Source organism: Furipterus horrens, unplaced genomic scaffold, assembly GCF_987537825.1.
Source record: "Furipterus horrens unplaced genomic scaffold, mFurHor1.1.pri manual_scaffold_8, whole genome shotgun sequence".
In the NCBI taxonomy this organism is placed as follows: Eukaryota; Metazoa; Chordata; class Mammalia; order Chiroptera; family Furipteridae; genus Furipterus; species Furipterus horrens.
The window spans coordinates 85,683,986-85,702,153 of NW_028327178.1; the positions used below are offsets into that span (position 1 = coordinate 85,683,986).

Genomic DNA, 18,168 nt, shown 5'->3' on the forward strand with positions numbered 1-18,168 from the left:
GAAATAATCCAATTTCTAATTTAACAGACATGTTTTGAAAATATTAAACCAATGTGTCTAGCAATAAAGACATTTTTTACAAACTTATAGGATATCCACATAACAGGCCATTCTACAATTGTAAAAGAAGGAACAAGGAAGTACTCCATATTTTGACATGGAAACTTCTTAAAAGGGAATAAATAAGATATATCATTAGACTTGCAAAAGAAATTCTAGAAGGATATATAGGAGACAAATACAAAAGGGCAAAGGGAACAAAATAGATAGGGATGAGGTGAGAGTAATATGTATTTTATTTTTGAACCATGTGAACATATTATTCAGTCTAAAAATTTTAATAGTTACATGGTATTTCATAAAAGACATTTTTATCATATTTTAATCAAGTTGTGAGAAATTTAGGTTTTTCCAATTCCTTGTTATACTAAACAATGCTGCAATCAACATCAGTGGAATAAAATATTTTCCTGCTTCAATTTTTATTGGATGAGCTCATAAAAATATAAATTCTGCATTAAAGGATGTAAATGTTCAAGGCTTTTCATGTGTTGATAAATCTTTACCCATTTTTTATAGACTTTATTTTTTAGAGCATTTTTAGGTTCACAGCAAAATTGAGTGGAAGGTATAGAGATTTCTAATGTCCCCTAACCCCCCACACACACATAGCTTCCCTCATTTTCAACATCCCTCATGAGAGTAGTACATTTATTACAATTAATGAACACACACTAATACATCATTATCACTCTAAGTGCATAGTTTACACTAGGGTTCACTCTTGATATTGTATATTCTACAGGTTTGAACAAATGTATAACGAGTGACATGTATCCACCATTATAACATCACATAGAGTATTTTCACATCCTTAAAAATCCGCTGTCCTCCACCTATTTATTCTCCCCGCTAATCTCTGGCAACTACTGATCTTTCTGTCTCCATGGTTTTGTCTTTTCTAGAATGTCATACAGTTGAAATCATACAGTATGTAGCCTTTTCAGATTGCCTTCTTTTACTTAGAAAGAGTATCTGGATAGATCTTTTTACAAAGAAGGCATAGAAATGGCCAAAATGTACATGACAGATGCTAAATGTCACTAACCACCAGGGAAATGCAAATCAAAACCACAATGAAATATCACCTCACACCTGTCAGAATGTCTATTATCAAAAAGACAAGCAAAAATAAGTGTTGGTAAGGAGTTCGAGAAAAGAGAACTCTTTCATGGGACTGTAAATTGGTGCATCCACTATGGAAGCAGTGCAGAGATTCCTCAAAAAATTAAAAATAGAAATATCATATGAAGCAGCCATCCTACTTCTGTGTATGTATCTAAAAGAAATGAAATCATTATCTTGAAGAGATATCTGCATTCCTTGTTTACTGTAGCATTATTCACAATAGCCAAGACATGGAAACAAACTAAGTGTGGCTAGTATGCAATGACATATATATATATTTCAGCCATAAAATGTCATACATATACATAATGGAATGTTTTGAACCATAAAAGAATGAAATGATATCCTGCCATTTGGGACAACATGGACAGAACTTGAGGGCATTCTGGTGAGTGAAAGTCAAACAGAAAAACAAATACTGTATGATCTCACTTACAGGTGGGATCTTTAAAAAAGTCGAACTTGCCCTGGCTGGTGTGGTTCAGCGGATTGAGCACTGGCCTTTGAACTAAGATCATCTGTTCAATTCCCAGTCAGGGCACATGCCTGGATTGCAGGCCAGGGGGCCAGTTGGGGACGAGGGAGAGGCAACCACACATTGATGTTTCTCTCCCTGTCTTTCTCTCTTCCTTCTCCACTCTCTAAAAATAAATAAATAAAATCTTTAAAAAAAAAAAAAGCCAAACTCATTGAATCACAAAGTAGAATGGTGGTTGCCAGGAGGTGGGGATGGGGGTTGTGGTGTGAAGGAAATGTAGAATATAGGTAGAATATAGGTCAAAGGGCACAAACTCCCCTTATTCACAAGATGAATAAGTTCTGGGGATCTAGTTAATGTACAGCATCATGACTATATATTTAACAGTATGGTATTGTATACTTGAAAGCTGCTAAGTGATAGGATCTTAAAAGTTCTCATCACACAAAAAATTATAATTATGCTTGGTGACGGATGTGTTGACTAACTTTATTGTAGTAATCACTTCACAATATATGTGTGTATCAAATCATCAAGTTGTATACCTGAGACTTACACGCTATATGTCAATTACACCTCAATAAAACTGGAAAAAAATTTAAAAGGAGAAGAATGGTGGGACTCATTCCACATAAGGTGGGGAAGGCAAAAATCACAGACTATCACCACCCAAAGGATTTCAGAAATTTTCAGTTGGTGTCCCAGTAGACTGTATTCAATCTGAGGTATGCTGTCTTCGGCCAGCACAGGTTTTGTTGCTTTGTTTTAACTAAGCCAACAGAGTACTAAGTTCTGAGATTCCAGACTCTCCGGAAAAATGAAAAGATCTGACAAAGCAGAGCCCATATTCCAAGCTGGCAATAATTGGCTGGGATTTAACAGTGGAGACCTCAGTTTCCTGCCACAGCTCCCAGTTCCAATTCTGAAAATCCAGAGCTTCCCTCTGCTCTTTCCAGCTACCAGTCATTCGAATTAGCAGCTCTTTATGCATCGTAATTCCCACACTGAATGTGTAAGGAAATCAAGGGCCGAGGAGGTCAGGGAAATAGCCGAAAACCAAAGCCTGTTGGAAGCAAAGTGAAGGGCTCCGGAGTCTCCCAAAAGACAGGCAGAAGCCAGCTGGGAAGTCTGAATGGCCAAGGAATGCGGCAGTGGTGGGCATCGCAGGGTTTTGGTGAGGACTTCAGGGCCAACGCTTTGAGCAGGGCTCTCTAGCCCCGACCCCCAGCTTCCTCCCACAGAGCTTCCTCCTCCACCACCACCCTACAAAGCTCACTCTGTGCTCCTCGGAGTCTCCGCAGCACCAGCTCTCCGGCACGATGGGAAGTCCCCCGGCTCCTCCTGAAGGATTCGCCTTGTAGCGGGAGCATACTCTGGCCCTGGGCTCCTGCTTAAGACTGGACGCTGAGCTCCTGCACGGGCCACACACACCGTGGGGCGTAGAGAGCCTTACAGGTTGCTCCAAATCGCATCAGCTAAACCTATTGCGTTCCCGCTGGCATTAGGGCTCGAAAGCTCAGAAACCTCTATGAGGGGCCGACCCCGCCGACTGGAAATCCCCTCCATCGGGGCCAGAGCTCGCGGTTCCGGGCTTCCTGAGCGCACTAGGTGCGGGAGCCCAGCGCCTTTCTTCCGCCACGGCTAGGAGAGGGCAGCGGAGCCCGGGGCGGAGTTGAGCGCGGGGCGGGGCGCATCCTTCTGGGTACCAGGCTCACAGAGCTTTGAAGGCAGAGCGCCAAATCCTGGTGGAGACAGAGACCTGAACGCTCCGGGGAAGCGCACTAGGACAAGGTAGAAAGAGGGACATTCCCAACGCAGCGTCTTTGCAAGTGCAAGTCTGGGTCCCCAGGGCGGGAATCGAGCGGACCAGGTCACGGAGCGAACGGGGAGGAGGCACCGAGGCAGGTAAGTGCTGAGGTCTGAGCGGTCCCAGTCTCCATTGATGGAGTGAGGGGCGTCGACGCCCGCTTCTCCTCAGGGGAGATTCTGGCTGCTTTTCTCCCACCTCTCTCCGGATGCGCGCGTGATGGCTCGAAGTAAAGGAGTTGGTGTGGGCAGAGCACCCCAGCTCATGAACCTGCTGAAACCGAGCAGAGGGTGGTAAACTGAGACTGGGGAGTGTGAGCGCAGGTGAAGGATGCCAGCGGGTATTGGGCTGGCAGGAGAGCGCCAAACTGCAGGAAAGGGCGTGGGCAGGGATGCACCTTCTTGAAAGGAGCAGAGGAGCTGAAGCGTTTCTGGGAAAATTCATACTCACAGTATCTATCCCCACACCCATATTACTTCCCGCCCTGAGGCCCCCCACGCTTTGCTTTTCGAGCCTGAATTTCTGACTTGATTCTCGCCTCAGCCAGGGTGGCGCCTCTGGGGACCGCGCCACCTCGGGGTGGTTAATCAGGGAGAGGATAGGAGAGGACTCCTGGAGTGAGTTGATCAAGAGCAGGAAGTGTATCCCTTGGAAATGCGGCCGGGATCTGCCGAGCCCGTAAGCATGCCCCCTCCTCTGGGGTCCTGGGACTGGAGAGCCACGGATAGTAGTAGCCTAGAGGGCGGGACTCCTGCTTCTCAGTCTTGGGTCGAGCATTGTCTGCGGGCATTGGGTCTCCCGTGAGTCTGAGAGGTGACCCAGAGGGAGGACACCCGGGCTGCGATCGCAGCTGAGACTTGAACCTCGCCTCTTGCAAGGTTTTACCTCTGGCATACAGCAGGCAGGCGCGCTGCAGGTTGGAGTGTCCCTGTCATCCTCTGTCCCAACCTCCTGGGCAGTTTATGTCCCTGGCTGTCCCCCTCCTTTCACAGGGCTGGGCCATACCTCCTGTCCAGTTTGGTCCACTTCTTTCTACCAGCATCCTGTGGCCCCTACATTTGGAATCATTTCCAGGTGTGCTAAGGGGGAGGGTGCAAGGGATCCACAACTGGATGGCTTGGCCCTCCATTCCTGGTGTTGGGAGTCCGGGTTATTTTCCAACCCCCCACCCCTCCAAGCCTAGAATCCAATGGTACCCTATCTCCTGAGGGCTCAGTACTTCACAGACTTTATTTGCTCTCCTGTGGGCATCTTGAGGATAGAAAGGACTTAGGCAATGAGGAACAGTTCAGTCTACAGGCCCTCCTGGGTCCTTGCTCCTTGGGGGGCTGTTTTCAGTTAGGCCCAGTATTGGACCAGCTATCACTTTCAGAGGACACAGACCTTGGTGACAGGCCATGGTACCGCCCAGTCAGGGCTGACTCTGGAAAGGGAACTGGGGGCCCACTAAAAGGGACAAGGGAAGGAGGGAGGGGAAGCAGACAAAGGATTTCTTTCTAAAGTGGGTTCTCAGAATGCAGGGTAGCAGCTGAAGAATGCCTTTCTGCCCACAGCCCCCTCCACCTGTGGAATCCTGGTTCAATAAACAAATTCCTATGTAGTGCCCACTATGTGCCAGGCCATGGGCTGGGCAGCAGGAGTTTGGTTTACAGGAAGATTGGGATGCAGGGAACATAATTCGCTATCCCAAGATGGCTCAGCCTGTCAGTGTGAAGATGGATTTGGTGATTTCCAAGAACGTGGTTTGACCAGGACAGAAGGAGCAGTGTCCTGCTTTGGAGAAAAGATCCTTCTGTATCCCAGTCCTTCGTCTTTATTGTCACTGGCTAACAGAGGGTGCAACATTGTGACTGCCAAAAATGCCTGGCTAACTGCCTGGAAAAGCCTTGAAAAACTTCCAGAAGACCCCTGTGAAGGCTGCTGGGGAAGAAGGGAGGAGGGGAGTGGTGACTAGGCAGTCAAAGGGGCCCTTGCCCCTGGTAAAAAGGCAAGGATGCATGTTCTTCTTGAGTGTCTTTGAAGAGCCCAGTCCATTCTATGCCCAGTCCCTCCTGATAGCCCAACAGCCAGTGCAGGATTTCCTGATTTCTAGATTTCATGTCTCCTCTCCCCTATACCCTGGTTAGTTCTGCCTGGATAGACACCAGGTCTAGGTGGCCTATACCTGCAGGACTCTGTGGGAATGCGACCAGGCATTCTCTTGCATGTTGCCTACTGGTTTTGTCTCCTTCCAGGGTCCAGGATGGCATGGTGACTCTTCCCAAGGATGTGGGCAGAGTGTTAGGCTCACTGACCTTTTGAGAGCAGACAGTCTGGACCCTGAGCTCAGAGTACTCAGACCCCTGAGACTCCCACACACCACTCCACCTGTAAGCCTCACCATGGCCACCCAGAATGGAAACACTAGTTTTGCACCCAACCTCAATCCACCCCAAGACCATGCCTCCTCCCTCCTCTTCAACTTCAGCTATGGTGATTACGACCTCCCTCTGGATGAGGATGAGGACATGACCAAGACTCGGACCTTCTTCGCAGCCAAGACCATCGTTGGTGTGGCGCTGGCAGGCATCATGCTGGTGTGCGGCATTGGCAACTTTGTCTTCATTGCTGCTCTTGTCCGCTATAAGAAGCTGCGCAACCTCACCAATCTGCTCATTGCTAACCTGGCCATCTCTGACTTCTTGGTGGCCATTGTCTGCTGCCCCTTCGAGATGGACTACTATGTGGTACGCCAGCTCTCCTGGGAGCACGGCCATGTGCTTTGTGCCTCTGTCAACTACCTGCGTACTGTGTCACTCTACGTCTCCACCAACGCTCTGCTGGCCATTGCTATTGACAGGTGAGGCTGTTGGGCAGGGGTAAAGATGGAAGCTGGGTCAGGCTGCCCCTTTCCTCACTTCAGCTCTGACAGTTAGCATTGCTTCAGATGTGGGTGCTCTCTCACGGAGCATGAGGAGACGTGGTTTCTCCAGTTGTGGCTCATGTTCTCCCAGATGTGAACAAGTGAGGCTCCTGAGCCCTCCATCTCTGGGCCATGCCCCCAGATACAACATCTGCTTCTGATATAGGCATGTCACATGACCATGAGTGGCGGCGAACACAAAAGCAAAAGCAGAAAGTTTAGGCAGCTTACTACTTAGAAATCACATGAGAGTGAACCAAGGCAGCTTCCAGTCAAGGAAGCATATACATAGTTTTTCTATAGCCACTACCCAGACCAAGATACAGAACATTTTCATCACCCAGAAAACTTCCCGAGGTCCTTTACCTGGCAATCTTCCTAGTACATGCAACCCTGATCCAATTCTATCATCATAGTTTAGTTTTGCCTGTTCTTGAACTTCATAAAAATGGAATCATACAAGATGTACTCTTGTTTCTGGTGACTTTGTCACAAACTGAGTTTAAAATCAGACAGCAGGGCTTATTTGCAGAAAAGAAGGAAGGACAAGCTTCCTTTGCTTTTTTGTATGCATCCATATGCTTATTTGCATACATTTGAATATGATGTTCTGGAAGTCCTTGATCTACTATAGATTTATAAAGTAAAATTTCTAATAGCATCTTATGATAAATCTGACACATGTCTTAGTTATGTGCACAGTTGTAGGCCAGCAATGCCTCTGTTCAAGGGGAGCAATTGGTGTCACATCTTCTTGGTCCACCATAGTGAGCTGTGCTGAGACTCATTTTGATAATGTGTTTTTTAATCATCTTTTTTCCTTTTTGTCTCCTTTCATCCTTTTTGTTTTTTCCCTAACTCTCAGTGCTATTTAGGTGTGTTGTCTTTTTAATCAAAACAGTTGATTATTGTTTATTTTTTATAACATATACATAAGAGACATCTTCCTTTTTTAACAAAATTTCTGCAGGAAAAACAGTTTTCCTATTGCGACTCTGAGGTTCTCCAGCCCCAAGATCAATGTTTATGAAATGTACCCATCAACAAACTTCAAACTTCCCCAAGCTTTCATTTAATACAGTGATACAAAGTCAGATTCCTGGACCCCACCCAGCCCTGATAAATGGGAATTTCTGGGTTAGGTCTCATGAATCTGTATTTTTATTCAATTTTCTGAGTGACTCTGATGTTCATTGAAATGACAGTTATTACTGTCCTCATCCTCTTTGTCCCACTGAAATATTTTTTGTCTTTATAATACAGGTTTTTATGTAACAGGATTTTCTTAAGAAGCAACCATCCTGTTACAACACAAAGAGTTTTTTTTTTTTTTTTCACCTCAGACCAGCTCTATCCTAGTCAACTTCCCAGCTCCACCCTCATCAGCAGCTCCACCATTCTTCCAGTCACCCAAGCAGGAAAAAGTTACCATCATTTTTGCCTTTCTTCATGTCCCACACCCACCCAACTACACACTCTTCGTATTCAGCCTTACACCAAGTCTTGGCAACTCTCCCTTGAACCTCATCTCTCAGCAAGCCACAGCTGGACCATCATAATGCACCTCTAACATGTCCCTTTAACCCCCTCCTGACTGTACCCTGAAATTCATACTCATCCATATTAAGCATCAGAATATCATTATTGATAATGATTCTTAAAATATTTCATTGCTTACAAACTAAATCCTGAGTCTAGCATTCCAGAGCCTTTATAATCTGTTGCCAGCTTGTCTTTGCAATCTCATACTGTGTGTGGAGACACATCTCTGTATGTCTTTTCCAAAGAACATTGTATTTTAAGTGAATAACCATGCCTTCTATCTTTCATTATCTACAGTGCTCAGCATAGAACCTTATACCTGTGTACTCCAAAAATAAACTCTGAGACATAGATTCATGCACAGGTAGCACCCAGAAAGCATCTATAGGAAGACAGAAAATGAGGCAGGCAAGGAAAGGAAATCAATATAGGCTGTGTTATTGAACAAGGTTTCACTGTGGGCACCTGATGCTTATTTCAGCAAAGCAACTCTTGGAGTCAGTGTAAATCACCTCAGAATTATCCCAGGATTGGCAGGTGGAGGGGAGCTTGGGTATTTACACACCAACTCTCATAAGTCATTGGTGAGGGCTGCTCTGAAAATTCCATGGAAGTAGCCAAGAAGACTGAAAGCCAGAGAAAGCCTTTAGACAAAGAAATGCAGTTGTTTGCAGATGAAAGTAGACAAGTGTGTGTGGAAGTGATAAGAGCAAAGGGATATGAGAGGGACATCAACAGCATCTGCTATAACCTGGTAAATCCACAACAGATTGCTTGTCCTGTTGTATGTGCCCAACCTATGTAATGGAAACATAAAGTAGTAGAATATATAGTCTTTGACCTCAAGGAGGTTTTCTTCCCACAAAAACTAGAATAATCAAGTAATAAGTAAGAGTAACTTGAAGGAAGATATGATCATTATTTTAGTGATACAGTCTAAGAATGCTTCATGAAGATATTGATATTCAGGTGTGCTATCCTGACCACCTCCTACTTACTCCATTAATGAAGGCAGGATTCTGCCACTCTAAATAATACAAAATGGTTAAACACACAATACCTGACCCTGGACAGGTGAGAGCAACAGCAGTTAATTTGCCTCATATATACACAGCACAGGGAAGGAGGACACTGCCCTCCATGCACTCAGGAATAAAATGAACCAGAGAGGCTGTGGGCAGCAGGCTTTCTAGTGACAAGATGATGGGGTGACCCTTGGTTTCCATAGGAGGACGTGATTGGCTTATTTGAACAATTTTGTCAACTGGCAGAGAGATGAAACCCATTAGGTTGGGACTAGGGGTGCAGGTGGTTCAGTTGACAGAAGAACTAGCAGAACAGGAAGCCTTTTCTGCTGGGTGGAATGGTATATCTGGGGAGAACAATGAACTCATGGCCAGAATTTTAGAGCCCTGTGAGGCTCAAAGATTTCAAGGCAGCATATGGAATTTCAGGCCTTACAATACAGGAGTCTAATAAATAGCACCCCTCTTTTTCACTTGGGTTGTAAAGCAACTAAAAATAAGTCAAAAGAATAAGATGGATGGCCAAACTCATTTTTGTTGTGGTGACACTGATGTTGGATAATGAGGACATGGGGACCACTGCAGGGTGGAAGAGGCATAGATCTCCCTATGCATTTCAGTTTACCCCTTGGTAAATATGCCTATCATACTATGTAGAAATATCAGAAGGGCTACCTACTGACATTTCTGGATGCCACATCCAGAAAAAGAGCAAGGTTCATATGTAGAGGGCCTGGAAGAGATATTATTTCAAGTCATAGAGATCCCAGAAGGAGAATGTTAACCTCAACAAACACATCTAAGCTGACAGATGATAACAAAGACCTTGCAAGACCTTGCTTTATGGTGTCAAGGTGACTTCACCCACCTTCTCAGGAGCCTGGATTCTGGTGCCTGCACAAAGTGAACTTAGGCAAGTCACTTACTTGTCATTAGATTCCTTAGATTCCACCCCAGGCCCACCCTACTCTCCTGCTACCAGGGATGATACCACGGATGGGGGGAGGGAGAGAAAGTTCTAGTCCACTACTTTGAGAAAGGCCTCCACCTCTCTCTGAGGTCCACTGCTCTTCTTTCACCTCTAACCCATGAGATATTTGTAATGAATTTTTTTCAAAGAATTATGTTCTTGGGTAAAATGGCAAGATTGAAAACCAAAGTGGTATCAGTTGGACTTACAAAAATAATAGGCCACAAGTACTTACTGAACACCTACCACATGCCAAGCATTTTACAAACATTATCATAGTTCATGTTCACAGCAGTTCTGCAAAGTAGGTGTCATTTTATCCCGTGTTGCAGTTGAGGAAATTCATCTCTGTCTCAGAGACATGCAGTGATTCATTCCAGACCCCAAAGCCAGACAGGAGAAAAGCTGGGATTCATTCCACTTGTTTGACCAAGTCCTATGCTATTTCCCTCTATACCACTCCACTCCTCCTAATGCCAAATGATGTTGCTAAAATAAAATGAAGCTTGTTGAAACTAGATGAATAGGTACATGAGGACTCATTGTGACACTTTGTCTGCTTTTGTGATTGGGGTGAGTTAGAAACTAATAATGTCTTCAAGCACATATTATATTGATGGCTTCGCTCTTCCACCAGATATCTTGCTATTGTTCACCCCTTGAAACCACGGATGAATTATCAAAAGGCCTCCTTCCTGATCGCTTTGGTCTGGATGGTGTCCATTCTGATCGCCATCCCATCTGCCTACTTTGCAACAGAAACGGTCCTCTTTATCGTCAAAAAACAGGAAAAGATGTTCTGCGGCCAGATCTGGCCAGTGGACCAGCAGCTCTACTACAAGTCCTACTTCCTCTTCATCTTCGGCATCGAGTTCGTGGGCCCGGTGGTCACCATGACCCTGTGCTACACCAGGATCTCACGAGAACTCTGGTTCAAGGAAGTCCCTGGTTTCCAGACGGAGCAGATCCGGAAGCGGCTGCGCTGTCGCCGGAAGACGGTCCTGGTGCTCATGTGCATCCTCACCGCATACGTGCTGTGCTGGGCACCCTTCTACGGCTTCACCATCGTGCGCGACTTTTTCCCCACTGTGTTCGTCAAAGAGAAGCACTACCTCACGGCATTCTACGTCGTCGAGTGCATCGCCATGAGCAACAGCATGATCAACACCGTGTGCTTTGTGACGGTCAAGAACAATACCATGAAGTACTTCAAGAAGATGGTGCGGCTCCACTGGCGTCCCTCCCACCCTGGAAGCAAGTCCAGCGTGGAACTCGACCTCAAAAACAGCGATATGCCGGCCACAGAAGAGGTGGACTGTATCAGGCTGAAGTGACCCTCTGGTATTTCACAATTGAAAATCCAAAAGCCAGTACATAGAGCAAATTTTACTGATAGCCAAGTTCACTGGCTGCATGAAGGAAGGGCAACTGTGTTCATGCCTCACTGCCCTCGGATTCCTGGATGATTCTCAGTCATAACAGGAGACCATACACAAACCACAGCAGCTGACCTTTACTGGTATCTGCTGAGCACCTGCTGTATGCACAACCACGCCAATAAGACTAGACAGAAGTAACAGCAACTGACATTGAACATCTGTGTGCAAACCCACCAATGAGATTAGACAAGCACAGCAAGAGCTGACATCTATTGATCGCCTACTATGTACAAAAAAATTAAATAAAACAAAATAGCAGAAGCTATTGGGATCAACAAGCTATGTCCAGATATATAAATGGTCAGATAGAGACCACAAATGGTTATCTGGATTCACTCTCCAAGTTCCCTCATTCTGTATCTCCTAGGTGCAGGAATGTTAAAAGGCAATAAAATAAGGCACTTAGACATGATGAAAATGTAAAAATAAGTTTGTCAGTGTATGAGGTGTATGGCCTCATGGGAAGAGAGTTCATACCATCACATTGAGCTTTCCCACTCAGCTCATACTACCTCCCTAGTACATTCTCTAGGATTCTGGCTGCCAGAAAAGAATGTTTCTCATATTCCAGCCATTGGTTATCTACAGTGGTGTAATTTCAAAGGAAAGAACCAAAAACCTTTACCACTGATGCTTGAAAGCTCACCATCCTTTTGTGTAAAGACAGGTAATACTGAAACAAGGACCACATCCAGTTCCTGATACCCTTAGTGTAAAGTATTTCAGGACTCTAGTGTCAGGGAGGAAGGGGACAGAGAAAAGGGTGGAATTTGCCACTGGCAATAAACATAATCTGTGTGTCTTTTTTGCTAAGGCCCGAACCACTTTGCTAGATCAAATCCTGTTTTACAAAATGAGCTCTACTTGGAAAGTGCTTTTCAACTCTATGAGTAATAAAAATGGGTAATTGACATTGAGTGGTTTGTCTGGACAAGGGAAACCCCATCCACTGTGGCTTATTATGGAGAAACACTCCCACTTTTTCATTCCTTGTTTGGACCAGAATACCCTGAACTCTTATCAATGCAGAACACTGGGGCAATAAAGGAATTACTGTTCTGGGTTATAATCTGGAAGATTCAACCTCAGAGTCTCAGTGGTCCCCAAGCTTTCAGCATCCCTGTGGTCCTAGAAGTATTGAAAACCTTCCCTGCATGTGTGCACACCAAGCCTGGATAATCTGTTTTATTTGTATATATATATGTGGTGATTGTGTGTGTTTTTCCTAATTTCTTCCTGATTCATCTTGAAGCAAAGACTGACTACAAATGGTACCTGTTCGGGATTGGCCTATTCACATTTGGAAAACTTTTATTTTTCTATCGAGAAAGGGTTATATAGTTGTTTGAATATGTGGTTTTAAAATTATTTTGTTTGCCTACTAAACAGTGCAGTTTCAATCACCATTTTCTTCCATTACCACCCACCAGATACCTTCAAGTGCAATCACTGTACCCTAAGAAAATGAAAACTCATTTTGATTTTAGCCAAAGCCAATTGCTTTGTAAATTCTGATTTCATGAGTTACACATTGCATTTTAAAGCCAAGCCAATAATTATTTGGGGTTATCTGCATTAAAAAATATGACAATAGTGATATTTTATTTATTACCCCCTTCCTAACTCTTCTAGTAAGAAGCTTCTTTAATTCTGTGTACCAATTGTGTCTGTCAACAGAATTCATCCCCTTTTTCCTTTTGATCTTAAAATGTACCATCCTCTCTTCATTCAAATGTGACTGAAACAATTTTTGTAAATATCAGTGTGTATTTGTGGGTTTTCCAATGAATAATAGTGCTATGCTATTATCAAATAAAATAATTAATATATGGAATCTTATACTCAAACAATGTTTGAGCATTTTGTCCACTAATCTTTAATATACGTCAGTATACTTAGATATAAATGAAGTAATAGCCATCTAAACAGTTCAACGCTGAAACAGAAAAGGAATTTATTGAGGCCATTTTTAGAACAGTGGCAACTCAAAGCAGCACCAGCCTTGTCTTGGTTACAGCCTTCAAGTTTATAGCCCAGGAGTGTATTCATGAATGCAGATAAGCAGAGAAACACTACTCCGTGCACATGTTATCCTTCATTTCAAAATTATCTTGTTTGTTTAATGAAAACTGCCTTTTGCATGGAAACTGTTCATTCATCTAACTAGTATTAAGGTAATAAACTAATTGCATTTGTGTTTAACCTTTTCTTCTCAAGACTAATTAATGGTAAGCTTAAGATACTTTTAATATGCTAAGATATATAAACATTTACACATACTATTATATGTTGAAAATTTAATCTCATTTGGCAAAATGGATCCATTTTCTCAGCAAGAATAAAAGAGAAAGCCCTGATGGGTGTGGCTCAGTGGACTGAGCACCAGCCTGCAAATTGAAAGGTCACCGTGTGGATTCCCAGTCAGGGCACAGACCTGGATTGCAGGCCAGGTCCTCAGCTGGGGGTGTGTGAGAGGCAACAGATTGATGTATCTCTCACACATGGATGTTTCTCTCTCACTCTCTTTCTCCCTCCCTTCCCCTATCTCTAAAAAGATATAAATAAAATCTTAAAAATATATAAAATAAAATAACAGAAGTCTTTGGGATGAAGCTATTAGAGATTTTTCTTTCAGTATCCAACATCTAAAATAAGTTGATTCTCAAACTGACAAAATCAAAAGATAACTTTAAGCCCTCAGGCATAAAAACCAATTGCAGACTTATGGAAGGAGAATGTGACATGTGGGAGGTGATTAGAAAACTTAAAGTGAGTTCTACTTCTAGGGGGAAATGATGGCTTTGAAATTTATCTCTTCAATTTAACCATTATCTTTCCCTTGGGCTCAAGAACACACCACAGGAACACCAGAACAAAAAAAAAAACAAACAAAAAAAAAAGCATTTAAGGACATATTACTCAACTCACTCCTTTCTTAGGTTGAGAAGATCTGAATTCCAAATGAGGGAATGGCTTACTTAATGATGCATAGCTAATTACTTGCTGGAGCCAAAACATTGCTCCAAGGTCTAACTCTGGTTCCAGAAACTGAACTCAGTAACTGCTTTGTGTCCAAAGGAGGTGTCCCTCTCTGAGAATGTTTAAAGGGGCCTGACCTGTGGGTTCAGTTGGTTGGGAATCATTCTGCAAAGCAAAAGATTTCTGGTTCAATTCCCAGTCAGGGCACATGCCTAAGCTGTGGATTTGGTTCTTTGTCACATAGATGTTTTTCTCTCTCTTTTTCCCTGCCTTCCCCTCTCTCTGAAAAATAATTATTTAATTTTAAAAAATTTTAAAGAATACTGAAATGGCTCATTTAAGCTGGTTTCTGACCTCATGGGAGAATTTTTTAAAATTATATTTTATCAATTATGCTATTACAGTTGTCCCAATTTCTTCCCCTTTGCTCCCCTATGCCCCGTACCCCCTCACTCCCTCAGGCAATCCCCACACCACTGTCCATGTCCAGGGGTTATACATATAAATTCTTTGGCTGCTCCATCTCCTATACTATACTTTACAACCCCATGGCTATTCTGTAACTACCTATTTGTACTTCTTAATCTCCTCACCTCTTCACCCATTCCCCCACAACCCCACCCATCTGGCAACCATCAACACTCTCTGTATCCATGATTCTATCTCTGTTCTTCTTTTTTGCTTAGTTTGCTTTTTAGATTCAATTATTTATAAGTAAATAAATAAATATATTTATTTATTTATTTATTGCCATTTTAACGTTTATACTTTTGATCTTCTTTTTCTTAAATAAGTCCCTTTAACATTTCATATAATAATGATTTGGTGATGATGAACTCCTTTAGTATTTTTTCTTATTTGGGAAGCTCTTCATCTGCTCTTCAATCCTAAATGATAACTTTGCTGGATAAAGCAATCCTGGCTGTAGGTCCCTGCTTTTTGTGACTTTGAATATTTCTTGCCAACCCCTCCTAGCCTGCAAAGTTTCTTTTGCGAAGTCAGCTGACAGTCTTATGGGAATTCCCCTGCAGGTAACTAACTTCTTTTCTCTTGCTGCTTTTAAGATTTTCTCTTTATCTTTAACCTTTGGCATTTTAATTATGATGTATCTTGGAGTGGGCCTCTGCATCCATCTTGTTTGTGACTCTCTGTGCTTCCTGGACTTATATGTCTCTTTCCTTTGCCAAATTAGGGAAGTTTTCTCTCATATTTCCAAATAGATTTCTAATTTATTTCTCTTTCTCTTCCCCTTCTGGCACCCCTATGATATAAATGTTGAAACACTTGAAGTTGTCCCAGAGGTTGCTTATACTCTCCTTACTTTTTTGGATTCTTTTTTTTTCTTGTTGTTCCTGACTGGTTGTTTTTTGCTTCCCTGTGTTCCAAATCATTAATTTGATTCTCAGCTTCATTCACTCTGTTGTTGTTTCCCTGTAAACTGTTATTTATTTCAATTAGTGTATCCTTCATTTCTGACTGGATCTTATTTATGCTGTTGAAGTTTTCACTAAGTTCCTTGAGCACCCTTATAACTAGTGTTTTGAACTCTGCATCTGATAGATTGCTTATCTCATTATGTTTAGTTCTTTTTCCAGAGTTTTGATCTGTTCTTTCATTGGGGTCATATTTCTTCGTCTCTTCAATTTGGCAACCTCCCTATGTTTGTTTCTATGTATTAGGTAGAGCTACTTTGAGTCTGTGTCTTGATAGTGTGGCCTAATGTAGTAGGTGTCCTGTAGGGTCCAGTGGCACAGCTTTCCTTATCATCCAAGCTGGGTACTTGAGGTGCACCCTTTGTGTGGGCTGAGTACACCCTCCTTTTGTATTTGAGCCTTGATTACTATTGGCAGGTCAATGGGAGGGATCTACCCAGGCCAGTCAGCTATAAGGATTGACTGTGACCACTTACCACAAATCTCTGTCCTCTGTGGAGGATCAGCTGTGCAGGGGCAGGGTGATGGTGCTCTGATGTGTCTGCATCTATCCACTGGGTGTGCAGGCCCTGGTGTTTCCCGTGTGGTGCAGGCCAAGGTCAGCTCCCACCTGTGGTTTTCCCAGGGACACCATGCCTGAGCTATAAACTAATCTGAGATTGCTGCTACTTGTACTGGGCTTGGAGATTCCCAAGCAAAGCCAAACTGTGAATCTAAGCTGGCTGCTGCTAGTGTTGTGCCTGGGGCCACTTAGCAAGAGGTATGGGAGTTGGTGGTTCACTAAGGCCAGCTGCTGCCTGTTTGAAAGGAATTAGGAAGTTGTGAAGCATGAGCTAAGACCAGCCATTCATATAGAAAAGCCACTGTTAACAGTTATAAATTCCGTGCGGCAGAGCCTCAGGAGATCTCCAGAGTGGGGCAAGCAGTGTTAGGCAGGTTGATACGAGTCTCAGATATGGCATCCACCTGCTGGCTCTGTGGCACTGTTGGGGTCATTCAGAAAAGGGATGATAGCCTCTGCCCACCTTTCTCTCTGGGTAAAAGCTGTCCCCCAGCTCTTGCCTTGATGCCAGACCCTTCAGTTGCTCCCTGTATGCCACTGGTGCCTTTCAAACTGCTACCCCAGTGCTGGAGCTCAGAGGGAGTGAGTCTGAGTAAGTTCATGTGTGGGTTTTTTAAGAGGAACTGCTTGGGACACCAGAGGTTTCTTCTACCCACTCAATCCCTGCTGGTTTTTGCAACCAGAAGTTATGGGGACTTACATTCTTGGCACTGGGACCTGGGCTCAGCGGGGTCTGGTGTGGGGCTGAAACTCCTCACTCCCAGGATATCCCTCCTGAGTTTTTTATCCACCATACATGGATGTGGAAACAGTCCATTCCGTGTCTCCACCCCTCCTACCAGTCTGGATGGATGTGGTTTCTTTAATTCCATAGTTGTCAGACTTTCATTCAACTCAACTTATGATGGTTCTGAGTTACAGTTGTTCTATAATTTAGTTGTAATTTTGATGTGGTTGTGCAAGGAGGTGAGCTGTGATTACCTATGCCACCACCTCAAAAAGTTTGTGGGAGAATTTTAAACTGCACAAAATATATATTCCCTTCCTCTGGCAAACAAAGAGTGTATCCCATCCAAGAGACTTCATAGCCCAGACTCTAGAATTCCAGAGAAACCAGAGAGAATTGCACCAGGACCAATGCAATGTTCCTGCCTTTCTTTTTCCCTAATGAGAGAAATGCCCCCATTGGTGGAGGTCTAAACACATTTGATTTGAATGTACAGAGAACTACTTGAAAGTTTTGTTGGAGCTATATAGGATGGCATATTGTGATAAGAGGTGACCCTGACCCCAGGAAAAGCAGGTAGTGGGAGAGGGGCCTGATCACACTAAAAAACAAAACAAAACTGGGGTCACAGAAAACATAGAGAGCAGTTACACATGTTACTACTGTTGACCCCCAGTAGAAGTTGTTCTTCATTCTTTGCAAAAGCAAATGCCTTCTGGTCACCAGGTCAGCCTCTCTCCTGAGGCCAACCAACCAGGCCTACATCACCTTCTAGGGTTGTTTGAACCACTTTTTCCTTTAAAAATGTTCAAAGAGATCCAAATACAGTACAGTTTTTCCAAGATATAAACTAGTATGAAAAAAAGTAACCTTTTCTTCATATATAACAAATCGATGAGAGGCGAGGGATTCATTGTAACTTAGAAAAAATAAGTAATGACTGAACAGGGGATCAGGCAGGGGGTTTGCCTCCAGGAAGCAGAAGGTCAGCCGCTGGAACAGAAGGCCGTATAGGCACAAGGTCTAGACTGGGTCTTTCATGAATGTCAAGGGCTTATCTTTTCTACATTTTAGTGAAACTTCTGAGACTTCCATTCAAGGGCACCTTGTGTAAAG

General features: G+C 43.5%; 1 protein-coding gene across 1 annotated transcript; it reads left to right on the plus strand.

The window, feature by feature from the left end:
• Positions 1–5,854: 5,854 nt before the first annotated feature.
• Positions 5,855–12,932, plus strand: PROKR2 (prokineticin receptor 2). The gene is made up of 2 exons (XM_090285224.1): positions 5,855–6,312; positions 10,550–12,932. The coding sequence occupies exons 1-2, from the start codon at positions 5,855–5,857 to the stop codon at positions 11,244–11,246; spliced, it is 1,155 nt and encodes a 384-aa protein (XP_090141350.1). The 3' UTR covers positions 11,247–12,932.
• Positions 12,933–18,168: the final 5,236 nt, after the last annotated feature.

Excerpts from the sequence above, each read along its gene's own strand:
- PROKR2 (XM_090285224.1), top strand. The coding sequence starts at position 5,855 with ATGGCCACCCAGAATGGAAACACTAGTTTTGCACCCAACCTCAATCCA. Across the intron at positions 6,313-10,549 it reads CTGGCCATTGCTATTGACAG|ATATCTTGCTATTGTTCACC; the intron begins GTGAGGCTGTTG and ends CTCTTCCACCAG.